Source organism: Rhea pennata, chromosome 6, assembly GCF_028389875.1.
Source record: "Rhea pennata isolate bPtePen1 chromosome 6, bPtePen1.pri, whole genome shotgun sequence".
NCBI classification, from domain to species: Eukaryota; Metazoa; Chordata; class Aves; order Rheiformes; family Rheidae; genus Rhea; species Rhea pennata.
Window position 1 is genome coordinate 6,669,531 of NC_084668.1, and position 12,119 is coordinate 6,681,649.

The 12,119-nt window shown below is 35.1% G+C and overlaps 1 protein-coding gene across 1 annotated transcript in view; it reads right to left on the minus strand.

Annotated features, from left to right (window-relative positions):
* Nucleotides 1-373: 373 nt before the first annotated feature.
* SPOPL (speckle type BTB/POZ protein like) overlaps nucleotides 374-12,119 on the minus strand; it is a 36,738-nt gene continuing 24,992 nt past the window's right edge. The window contains exons 6-11 of the mRNA XM_062579029.1: nucleotides 11,675-11,852; nucleotides 11,526-11,581; nucleotides 9,684-9,806; nucleotides 6,999-7,141; nucleotides 6,858-6,911; nucleotides 374-4,641 (exon numbers count right to left, since the gene is read on the minus strand). Of these exons, the coding sequence (XP_062435013.1) occupies nucleotides 4,497-4,641; nucleotides 6,858-6,911; nucleotides 6,999-7,141; nucleotides 9,684-9,806; nucleotides 11,526-11,581; nucleotides 11,675-11,852 (699 nt within the window). The 3' untranslated portion in view covers nucleotides 374-4,496. The remainder of the gene's footprint in view (nucleotides 4,642-6,857; nucleotides 6,912-6,998; nucleotides 7,142-9,683; nucleotides 9,807-11,525; nucleotides 11,582-11,674; nucleotides 11,853-12,119) is intronic.

Here is a 12,119-nt window from a genome sequence, read left to right on the forward strand (position 1 = left end):
TCAGTGACAGGAAAAAAGGACAGTTCCAAGGCAGGGAAGAAAAAACCTCTTGGAAACCACGAGACTCGTGGATAAAGCCTTCGTTACCGCAGAACCAACTCTCCTTCCTACACAGTCCATGTAAGCAGTCATTTCCCAGGTAGAGAGGTCCTAAGCTACTCACAGCTCTTTACTTAAAAGCATAAAAATGGAAAAATAACTAAGTGGAGATAAGAGCAGGACTGCAATATGATCCTACCCAACAAGATTTCCAAAAGGACAGCAGTATATTTTACATTTGGCTGATACACAGTGCTGCTAAAATATCTCTTCCTCAAAAGAGAGGAGCAAAGCTATTTCAAACAGAAGGAAAAATATACAAGCCACAGACACATTCTGCATAAGTAACAACTTTATTGTAACTTGATGTGCTGAAATGCAAAAATATTTTCAGCAACAAGGTACAAAAAGTATTTCACCATTAACATCAGCTGATAAAAAAAGGCTGGATGGTTTGATACAACTGTTTACACATCTGAATTCTCTTAATCATTTCCACCCCAAAACAGGTCTAAATCATTTCACTGGTTTAATTTCTAAAACAGGACTCATTTATTTTAAGCCTTCAAAAACCAGGTTACAAATATGATTAAGTTCATTGCAAAACACTTAAAATGTGAATTCCCTTTACAAATGCAGTCCATTTACTGTGAGCAGAAGCCAAGTTAGGAGATCAAGTCAGTGTCTTGCTAGCTAACAAGCTAAGCTCTCTCCTAAATATGCTAGCAATACCAAATAGAGAACAGTTAACAACATTCCATTTGTCAATTATCAAAACAGAAAAAAAAAATCAATTAAGATTAGGAATTTCAACCAACTGTAAAAATCTGGCAAAGTTTAACATTAGTTTGGGCAGCAATATTTCACTTTTGCAATCCACTGTCTTTTTATAAAACAATTTCAAATACTGCACAAAGCTTTTTTCCTCCCAAAGATAAACCTTTCAATAAAGATTTAAAAGGAACAATCTCCACATAGCATTTCTATTGACACTTTGTGTAGAAGTCAATTTTACACTAAATGATATTTAGAAAAGCATCAGTACTTAAGTAACTTACACAGCTAACTTTCTGTTCATGATTAGCACATTTTGACATACACTCAGCTTTTAACAACAAATATTTCCACATTTTTCAAAAAAGATACCATTATGCAATTTGTATCCGTGAAGTTTTTCCACATTTCATTTTGTAGTTTCTACCTCAGTGAAACTGAATTTAGGAAGAAAGAAAGAATCAACATATGACAGAGCTCAAATCAATACTCCGTAACTTTTCTGCTTCAACTGTGTATCAAACAGCATTCTTCACCTTTAAAAATACCTTTTAAAAAGATCTTGTATTCTCTTAAATCTTCCTTTCATTGCAATAGTATCCTAAAAAAGGCACAATGTGTTCATACTTCTGCATGCAGTAAATGGACTAGTAAATAAGGATTATTTCTTGAAGTATCTTCCACCTAAAACATCTCCTTAGGAGAGGTGCAAGCGGAGAAAAAAAATACATAAAAGTAACAGCTTTTAACAGCAAACTGAGTCCTTATTTTTAGAAAGCCATTCTTAACAAAAACACTGCACAGTCATACACACACACGCACACACAGAACACATGCAGGGTTCTCCCCAGAAGAGTGTGGAAGCAGTGGTTCACATGTATCTGAGGGAGTAGTGTTGGCAAGCCAAAAATATGGCACCTTCATAAGTTATATTCCTGATCGTTATATAAGCTAAGAAGCCCCCCCTAAGATTTCCGCCTGAAAAAAAATGTCCATTGTATCAGTTTCGTATCTGCTGCACTTAAAACTGACAACTGAGATTTGAAGGGCAAGCTCTTGAGATGCAGGGAATAAAAACAAGCCACTGAATCTGAAAGAGAGGGTTATTACCAGCTACCTCATTCCAGTGAGAACACTGCATGTAGTTAATTAAAGAATAAAGAGGCGAATAATTAGTGCACTCACTTAAGAATACAGCAACTGTTTTACCTTTTTCTTAAGAGCTGACAAAACTTTAAAATATACATAATAAATAAAACTAAACCTAAACAGATCAATTATCATTATTTTCTGTTAGTGTAATGTATGGTATACACTGCTTGACTTGAAAAGTGGACACTCTACAATGTAGATAATATTACAGCACAGTGTTTGACATTTTTTGGTACAAAGTGTGCTATTTAAGCTTCTATTAAAAAAAAAGTCTTCATAACATCCTTAAGCTTTCCATTAGATTACTGTATGTTGTTACTTTAGAACAAGCTGAACTGGACAATTATTACAGTATTAAATATTCAAGTCACTTCATAGGTTAGCGCTGTGTGTTTTAACAGTGATGGGTATGAGGATATATAGTCCTAATGCATTACACAGTGCAGCAAAAACATCACTATTTTGGAGGGAACAATTACCTTTATGTCTTATTATGAAGAATGTTTATGAGACCTAATTTTAGATAAATATTTAAAAATTGATAAAAGGATAAATCTCTAAATATATAATTTGATGCCTTATGTACTATTAAAGTTTCCGATTTTACACTTTATCCATAAAGATTTAGTTAGAACATAAGAAGAAAATGCATTTAGAGGTTATTTTATTCTTAGAAATTGGAGTGGGCATTTTTTCCAATTTGCCTTTGCTAATGGATGACTACATGCCAAGGTATAAAACTATATTCTCTTTCCTCTAAAAATGCCTTTAGGAGTAATTCTGATGAATCTTAATGAAATGAGGATGGGGAGAGGTTTCAAGATAGTAAACAATCTGAGATTCCTCCTCCCTCCTTCCGTATAACTTTTTTTTAAAATAGGCAAACTAAAATCTTTATCCAAGTATGTTTCATAAATTAAGTGAGATCTCCTCCCATTCCCCACTGTTAAACCCAAGTCTTCCCAAAGAACAAACATAGCATATTATCACCATTACAGTAAACTCAATGTAATAACTCAGGAAACATTTAGAGTGTGCACTACTGCAGACTTTTCCTCCCAAACGTAAACAAAGCTATCAAACACTGAGGATGTTGGTATTAAAGCTAAGATTCATATAATAAAGAACTGGCCCATGACAAGCAGTTTACAAATGTTTCATCCTTTTCACATTATGCAGAATTTCAATACCATCCACAATGCTAGTACAATAACTGAAATGCAAGATTGAGCAAGTCTCTGCTTGCAAATATCATCTGACATTTCGGGGAAATACTCCTCTTGACATGTAGGTAACTTCCTTAGATGTGAATGGAAGCTGTACACATCAAGATGAGAAAAATCCTTCTTCCAAAGTTTTTACCATTCACGTGTCTTTTTCAAATAAAGAAAATATTCAGTTACTTAAATATGAAAGCTTGCAATAGTCACCTTCAGCTGAGTCTTAAAAGACATGCCTTTCCATTTTGTTATAACAAAACTAAATCCCATGTGGCTGTGGGTATCTTAAAATGTATCTAAAAAAGTTAAGCCACAATTACCTGTACCTCATTAATTCATCAAAAGCAAAATATATATGTACCACACAACATACAAAAGTTACACATTAAAAGTGCATATTCAGAATCCATTTGGCCCATTTCTTCAATTTACATTTGGTCATTCTATGCATCCTTTACTTTTCCATGTAACCATACATGTGGGATATATTTTTTTTCCATCTACAATACTACTATGTCTTCACATTGAACACTTCACTTCTTGTTCAGTTCTGCATTAAATGTAAACTAGTGATGGACCATAAAGAAACACAAGCAAGAGGTTTATTCTGTGTTTCTTTTTACCATTTGGACAGCTTTGACACACACAAAATAAGCATTACAAACTGTAATGAAAATACACTTCTGGGCCAAACCATTGCATATTTGCCCCACAATGAAAAATAAATATGTTCAAAGCAGTATATTGCCATAAATAGCCTGTAGGCATTCTCTGAAGGTAAACAGGCTCTCCCTATATTTAGCACTTGTCTAGGAAACATTATGTGCCTCCAGTTCAAGTGCCTTCATTGAGAGGCTAGTTAAAACCTTCCAGTTAGCACAGGACCAAACTATAAGTCTTTTTTTTTTTTTTTTTTTTTTTTTTTTTTTGAAAATAATGGAAGATCCCTTTCAAAAATTAATCTTCAGTTATCAACTTTACTGCATTATGGAGCTAGTGCAATCCTGCAGAGCCTAGTCAAAAAGACAAGGCACATTAAAAAAATAATTAAAAAAAGAAAAAAAATCAAGATACATTAGACTATATGGACTAGAGTCATTGAAGATAATTTAAGGCCTTTCAGTGAATTAATCAGTCTAATTTAAAGCTGAGGATTAAACCATAAATTATCCATCTGAAAAGCAAACAATAGGCTTTTTCAGCTTCTGTTCTGTGGACAAGGATAACAAAAATTCTTGTTATGGTTGTGAAAACACCTCTGGACATGGAGGAGTAGAGTCAATTCACTTTCTCTAAAGTTCATGGAAGATTTCATGACTGTTTTAGCCGTTTGCGTGGAATGCCAAACTGTGGACACTGTGCAGATGCTAGTGCACGAAAGGCCTCTGCTACTAAGTGAGGGTGAGAGTGGATCATGGACTTCCAGCCTGCTGTTTCCATTATGTCTGTTGCTTGGCTGAAAACAGAAGTATTAAGAATAGTCACACAACTTCATAAATCAAATGCACAAAGTGGAAAAGAGCAGGCAAGGCAGGATGACTGCAGAACAGCAGCTGAACAGCATAAGACAGCAAGCTTTCTAAATGCCAGTAACATGATGCCATTGGGAAAAAGTTGCAAATTTCATTTTGAATATATTAATATCACCACACATAGGACATAACACACTTTTCTTCTTCATACAAGCAAGATCTCAGCTGCAGAATGGAGTTCAATTCTTGGCACTGCGTAAGACTACCACCTTGAAATTGCTCAAGAAAAATAAGAATGGAAAGAGGAGACTAGAAAACACGACTACAAGAAAATTGGAAGAAAACAGGGGTTACTGTAGTCAAGAGAAAAATAAAGCAAGACATGACAATGTGCATGCACAGATTTTGTTATAAAGAACATGCTCAATCCGAGGGAAAAGGATGGATGACAACATAAATCTGCTGAATCTGCACGAAAAACATTTTAATTTGTATACTAGGAAGAGTTATGAAGGCAGATTAGCCATGCATACTGCATAACCTTCTCTGAGACCTTGCAGTATAAGGAATATCAGTGAAGGACAATTTGAGGATATTAGATCTTGCTTCAGTACAAGATCACGAACTATATTCAGAATGGCTGTCAATGGCTTTTTTGGATGTGAACCATTAAAATTTTAATTGATACAGAAGCAACAACAGATTTCAGTGAGTACCACATCCAGGAGGTCAAAATGATGCATTTACTCTCTCTCTCTCTCTCTCTCTCTCTCTCTCTCTCTCTCTCTCTCTCTCTCTCTCTCTGTGTGTGTGTGTGTGTGTTTACTTTTTCTGGAATAATACAGAATAAAAGCACAAAATTCACTGTGCACAAGAATATTACACTGTGGGATGCACACCATATTGACAATGAGGATATATTTGTTTGGAACCAACAGTTTATGCACTGATCTCAAATTGCCCTGTATTTTCAGACTTTCATGAAGGTCGTACTGTTTCAGGAGCACAGTCAAGCTTACAAGCTAGCAGTTGACCCCTAAACTATATGATCTCTCAAAAACCTTTCCCAGATTTCTAAGAGAAGCCTTTAATTTTATGATACAAGTCAGTAAAGGTAAGTCCCTTGAGAAACAGCTCCAAAGTTCTGACTCCCTTGTTGCCAGAATTAAGCCAGGTCCTCTCAAATTGTTTCAGCTAAAGCACCTATAATAAATCAGAGAAATAAAGATGACCAGCATCTTTATTTCCAATTATCCAAGACAGAAGTCAACTCAGTAAGTTCCAAATCATTTGGAACACAATGCATCAACTAGTCTACACTGCTATGTACTCTCTCTCACTTTATTACCCTTCTTAACTGCTGTTTTACTATTTCTCTGCCACCACTCTTCCTTTTCAATGTATACTCATTAATTAGGTCTGTCAAGACCTCAAAGTGTTTAGAAAAAGTACCAGATATATCTGGTATATCTTAAAGCACCTAGTATAAAACAGATTAACTTTTCTGGAGATTCTGATGGCAAGAAGCAAATACTCTGCCACCCTTTTACCATGTTTCAGACTAGCATTGTCTGTCTCCTACTGCATAATTCACGCAAGTTGTTCTTAGTTTATGCTACAGTCAAGATGGGCAGCTCTGCCCTCAGGCTACAGTTTCAGCCACATACTCTAAACCTATTTCTAGTATGGGTATTAGCACTTACACAGTCAGCCAGATCAGAGGGACCTGACTGACTAGCTGTGTGGCCACAAGAGTGCCAGGGCTAGCATGTGGGAAGGTACACAAGCATGCCCCCACAGCTGAAAAGAGCAACTGCCCTGCTCTCTTCGGCAATACTGCAGGTGCAGATTGATCTAAGCAAGTCTTGAAACCACACCTGAGCTGCCACTTCTCCAAGCACAAACCTGATTAGTGAAGAGAATACTTTCCCTTATAAAGTCTGCTGCCACATCCTCACAGCACTGGTACGTCCTCCAGTGAGGAACAAAACTAGCTACCACTGTCTCACACCAGAGGGCAGATAACTCCTCATTTCATCTAAAGGTAAATTCACAATCAAAACTGGGGAAGCATCTACTAAATCCTACTTTACTCACAATCAGTGACTCACCTCAATACTCTGGAAACAGTAACACTTCTTAAGATCTATAATCTACTTGTCAGTGTTTGTACATAATGCAGTGAAATAGGGAAACTTACTTGCTATTCCAGTTTTTCCCATCTTTACACCCAAGTTGTCTAAGAACACTGCACCTGTAACGGAGAGAATTGTGCAAATATTGAGAAGGTATGCAAAGAATAGACATCAAATGTATTCACCATCTCATAGATACTACTTGCCTGTTAATAAAATCTATTGCTTGTGCTTTTAACTGTTCAGCGCTGTGCAAATCTGCGAGGATAAGAATGTCAGCAACATTTTCTACCGAGAGGCTACTACAGAGTGCTTCCTCACACATGACCTTCAGCCGTTCCAGTGCATACTGCCAAAAGAAAAAACTACACTAATCATTCTTCAAACTTATTCTTTCTATTGTTATTTCTATAGACAGTATAAAAAGCAATTCCAGTCATGAAAATGCCCATTGCTTCTCAAGCTTAGGATCACTGTGCTTCCAAACAGGTAATTCAAAATATAATACATTGCATCTAAGAATCCTCAGATGATAAAATGTGGATTAAGTTAGACAAACTGATAGACTGTGTTACTGAGAGAACTTTTAATAAAATAAAAATAACTCATTTGGACACTTTTACTTCTCCTTCCTTACCAAACTCAAGGAAAGCTAAGAAAAGGCACAGACACTTTAGTCAAAGCCACAATCAGATGGATTGATAACTTAAAGTGAAGAGCAAGAAGTTACACAATAGAAAGTTTCATGACACTATCAAGGCAACATTTCTTAATCTGTTTGAAACTGACTTGTTCTAAGTTATCCTTCCCATCCCTGATTTAGTTTCTCCCATATCTTGACACAGTCTACCAAAAAAAAAGATGTAAAATGATTATATTCTCATGATATTATACTTCGCATGAATAAACAGCGCTTTTTTTTTTAAGATATCCTACACTGAACAGGTTTCATTCAGCTATATGCATTTCTACTATGATCTTTTCAATTCCACTTAATTTAACAACCTTCAGACAGTTTAAGTCTGAAAAGAATTCTGGAAGCATAAATGGCATGCATATATATATATTTTCATATATTCAAGTTGTCCTTCATACATTTGTATTAGCAACTGTTCCATACAAAGAAACACCACAGAAAAAAGTTAAATTCTTGGGCTAACACCTATGTTCTAGAACTATGCATTTTTACTTCCATTTTATCATTACACCACATCAGGATACTTCCATTTAGAGTATATAAACATCCATTAAATTTGTGCCTACCAAGTAATACAGTGTAATTCCTTTGGTAATATGCAGAATAGTCCTTTTTAGATAATTATTTCACATTCAGAAGGAACAGCAGAAAGTTTCTAGCAGCTCTTAATTGTTACAATAAGCTATAGGGATCTCCTGCCTCACTATCTTTATTCCCTGCTACTGCAGATAATCACATGCTTCACATTACTCTCCGTGTTTATCAATTACAACTAAATAAAAGCCAGAATTAATAAAACAACATTATATCTTCTTCCCACTTGAGTGTGCTGAAAATTGTCGAAATATAATCAGCTTTGGAAGATGAGATGCTGGCAATGAAGTGTGAAAAGAGTAACACTAGTAAGCCACCAAAGCGAGGACAAAGACAGCTCAGGAGATTAAAAGAAAAAAAAAAAAAAAAAAAAAAAAAAAAAAAAAAACACCCCACACCATTAAACTATTTAATCATTTCTTGAAATTAGCTGCTGAGACTTACATCATGATTTTAGGGATATATTTGCTCAATCAATTTAGAAATTGCTAAGGTAGTTTAAGAAATTGCCATACTCTCAGCTAGAGATTCTTAGCCTCCCTTCAGTAGAGTCTTCTTAAGCTACTTTAGATATTGGAAAAATAAACTGGCAGCTGCACAGAAAGCAAAAAAAAAAAAAAATAAAATAATAATAAATAAAATAAAAAAGAAAAAGAAAGTAATGGAGAGCTGTGGAGGGTAACACCTAAGCTGCAACAACAGTATTCTTATGGGCTGATTTGGCAATGGCCTAAAGTACAAAGCAAGGTGAGAGTAGAAATGTACAAAGTGACATAGCTTCTGTGAAATAAAATTTCAGAAGCAAGCAAAATATTTAAGGTTTTTTTTTTTTTTTTTTTTTAAAAAAACTACAACATGAGGCTATGTGACAAAAAACAGAGCAGAAAAGTTTAAGATTACACACACACACACACACCATTCTCTAGGTTCTAAACTACTTACACATCCTCAAGAAAGGACAACTAAGTGATCTCTGAAGATGGTCAACTAAAATTTCATTTCAAGTCATAAAGCAGTGAAGATAGAACATGGCACTGGGTCAAGTTTAAAGAAAATGTTAGAAAACTAGTTATGGTAAGAATGGGAATCATCTCACCTTGATGAAGCCCCTTCATCTCAAAAATTACAGTAAGAAAAGTATTTAGAGCAACAATTTAAAGAGTAGACAAGATCTCAATACAGAAGAAATAAAAGATTAGAACTATTCTGTTTGTAGGGAAGACAAAAAAGTTATTAAGTAGCAGTACTTTAGGGAAGACAGTTATTTGAACATTTGTATTAATCCTCTTCAACATAAAGATGTAGGAGACATAGAAGATTGACTTTAAATTATATTAGTGGTACCAATTTCCCCGCCAAAATTTTTGATAGTAAATATAATTAAGAGCTGAAATATTTCTAGTTAAAAAAGATTGACAGAAAGCTTTTTAAGCCTTTTACTGCTAAAAAGCATCTATCCTTTCCCATCATTCTGCAATTCAGATGAGTCCTGTTTTTCTTTTTAAAGAAATCAAAATATACACCAATCTTGCAAAGATTTGTTAGAAGAATGTTCCATAAACAAACAGCAATTTTGAGAATTTAGGAGCTAATTACTTACTTTGTCTGCAGCTGCCAACAAGCTGTCAGCCATTTTTTCAAGGTTTGGTGCTTTTCCTGTGTAAATGAATCTCATCATTTCTTTAAAAACTTCAGGGTCAACATCATTTATTTCTACACGATTCTGGTAAAGAAGAATCACCAAAAACCTCTGTAATTTAGCTATAATTTTAAAGTGAAAATACTGAATAACATTTGCATGCATAGTACTTTCGATTTGCAATCCTTCAGACAGAACCTTTACGAATTTAAGCCAACATTCAATAGTATTAAGCAGAAAGTAAATCAAACTCAGTAATCCAAAGTCAGGTAGTAATTAGCTGAAAAAAAGCTTAGGCAACAACAACCTGCACATTTTTTTCTAGAAATGTCTGGCTCTATGTGGAATTGATGGCATGGACTCTATACATTAGAGAAGCAGGCATTCAGGAATACTTAAAAATATTGCTGAACCTCCAACCTGACAGTGGCATACTTAGAATATTAGTGGTCAGAACATTAGACAGAACAAAGCGAGACATAACTTGGCTCAATTTAGGTTGAGTCTACACAGCATTATGTTTTATTCTTGAAATCCAGAATGCAAAGAAACATATCTCAACAGTGTCACATATCTGAAGGCCTTCCCAATAAAACTGTTGTCTTGCATGTTTGAACCCATGCCCTAAGAGTATCCTGACAAACAAGTAATGCAGTAGGAGACAACGTAAAATACAACGAAGAAGGAAGTAGATTTTGGAGAGGACACAAAAAAAATATATTAAAATAACAAAAATCACAAGCTACCCAGCACACAGACATACATGCTCTGTTTTCCTATGCACTGAAGCAAGCACAGTATTTAGGAGTAAGACTGCACTGCAGATTTATGGCTAACATGAAAGCCATCAGCATTTCTGAAAGTGTTGTGACCTTTAACTGAGTAGGTGAAGCTGCTCAGGAAAAATGGACATGCCTGGGTTTCTTTAACTCCAGAAATCCCAAGTAAATGCTTCCAATATTCCAATTCTGCCTAGGAAAGTTTTCAGATGAAGGAAGTGCAGAGAGAAAAAATTCCAACTCTGAAAAAAAATTGGCGTTTTGCAGCCCCACACTCATCTGACAAATTCATTCATACAAGTGGCATCACCGCAACCTGCAAGACTTCAAGCAATGAACATCTATTAAAATCCTTTGTGAGCTGACCAGTCCCTTGCCTTTCAATTACAGTCATAGATTCTGTCTGTAACTGATTTTAGATGTTATTTATCATGAAAGACAAACAGCACTGTGGGAGATATCCAGTGTGTAAAAGGAAAAGCAGCTCTCTGGGCTGATTAAATAACTATCCATCCAAAACACTTCTACAGATCAAGTGTTTGCAAAAACCATGAATGAAAAGGAGTGCTTCACTTCAGTGCTTAATTACAGTTATAATTCACACACAGTTTTCTTATTTGCATCCTAGCTGCCTTATAAAGCTTATATTAAAATTAAGCAAGTAACACTTACATAGAATTACTTGGCTTATGCAGTGGGTTAAACTAAAGCAAAAAGGGACAGATTGTTAACTACTAATGCTGCTGATCCAGCATATTAACATAACTTATCTAGGGCATTAAAAAAAAAAAAAAAAGCTTACGTGAAATAACAGGCTCTCACAAATCCTCCAGAATCTTTCCCAGAATCTGTTCTTTCTCCATAAGTAAACTCCCACACAGGGAGAGTTCAAGGAGTAGTACCTCCTCTCATTCACCATGAGACAGTACTTACCTTTACCAATTTACAACATATTGGGTTTTCTGTAGCTCTTCTTTCTCACACTGTGTGAATATTTACATGTTAAGTTTTCAGTAAGGCTCACCTTTTTGCTTTCCTCCATTTCATGTTCAAACATTGCATTAAAAACTGGAGAACGTGCTGCAGCAAGAGAAGGAAATATTATATATAATCAAATTATAAGCTTTTAGCAATTTTAATAACAAAAAATAACAATACAAAAGTAGAAAGTACCTGCAAGGACAGATTTATGAGCTTTGAATTCTTGTCCTCCTACATAAAAACTGCAATCTGTAAATCTTGTTGTTTCCCAGAGATTCCCTAAATCTTCTGCTAGTCGACATTCAGGTACCTTCAAAGTGTTTGTATTAGACTGTCCTGATATATTTACTGAGTCTTGGACCACGCTTACCTAACAGAAAATCACAGCAAGACAACTCCTTCATAACTGAATGCCAATAAATAATTAAATTATAGCACCTATGGCTAGAAGTTCAACAATTCTTAAGCAAAGCAAAAACACAGGCATTTCAGGCATTAGGCCAGAACCTTAAACCAGTGGATTGAAAAAGCAGAATTACGTGTCTGTATTTTTTTTAATATATAAAAACAAGAGAATATTCCTTAAATAACATAGAGCAAATAAAGTTTTACTTAAGTGTGTCAAACATCGCTTATT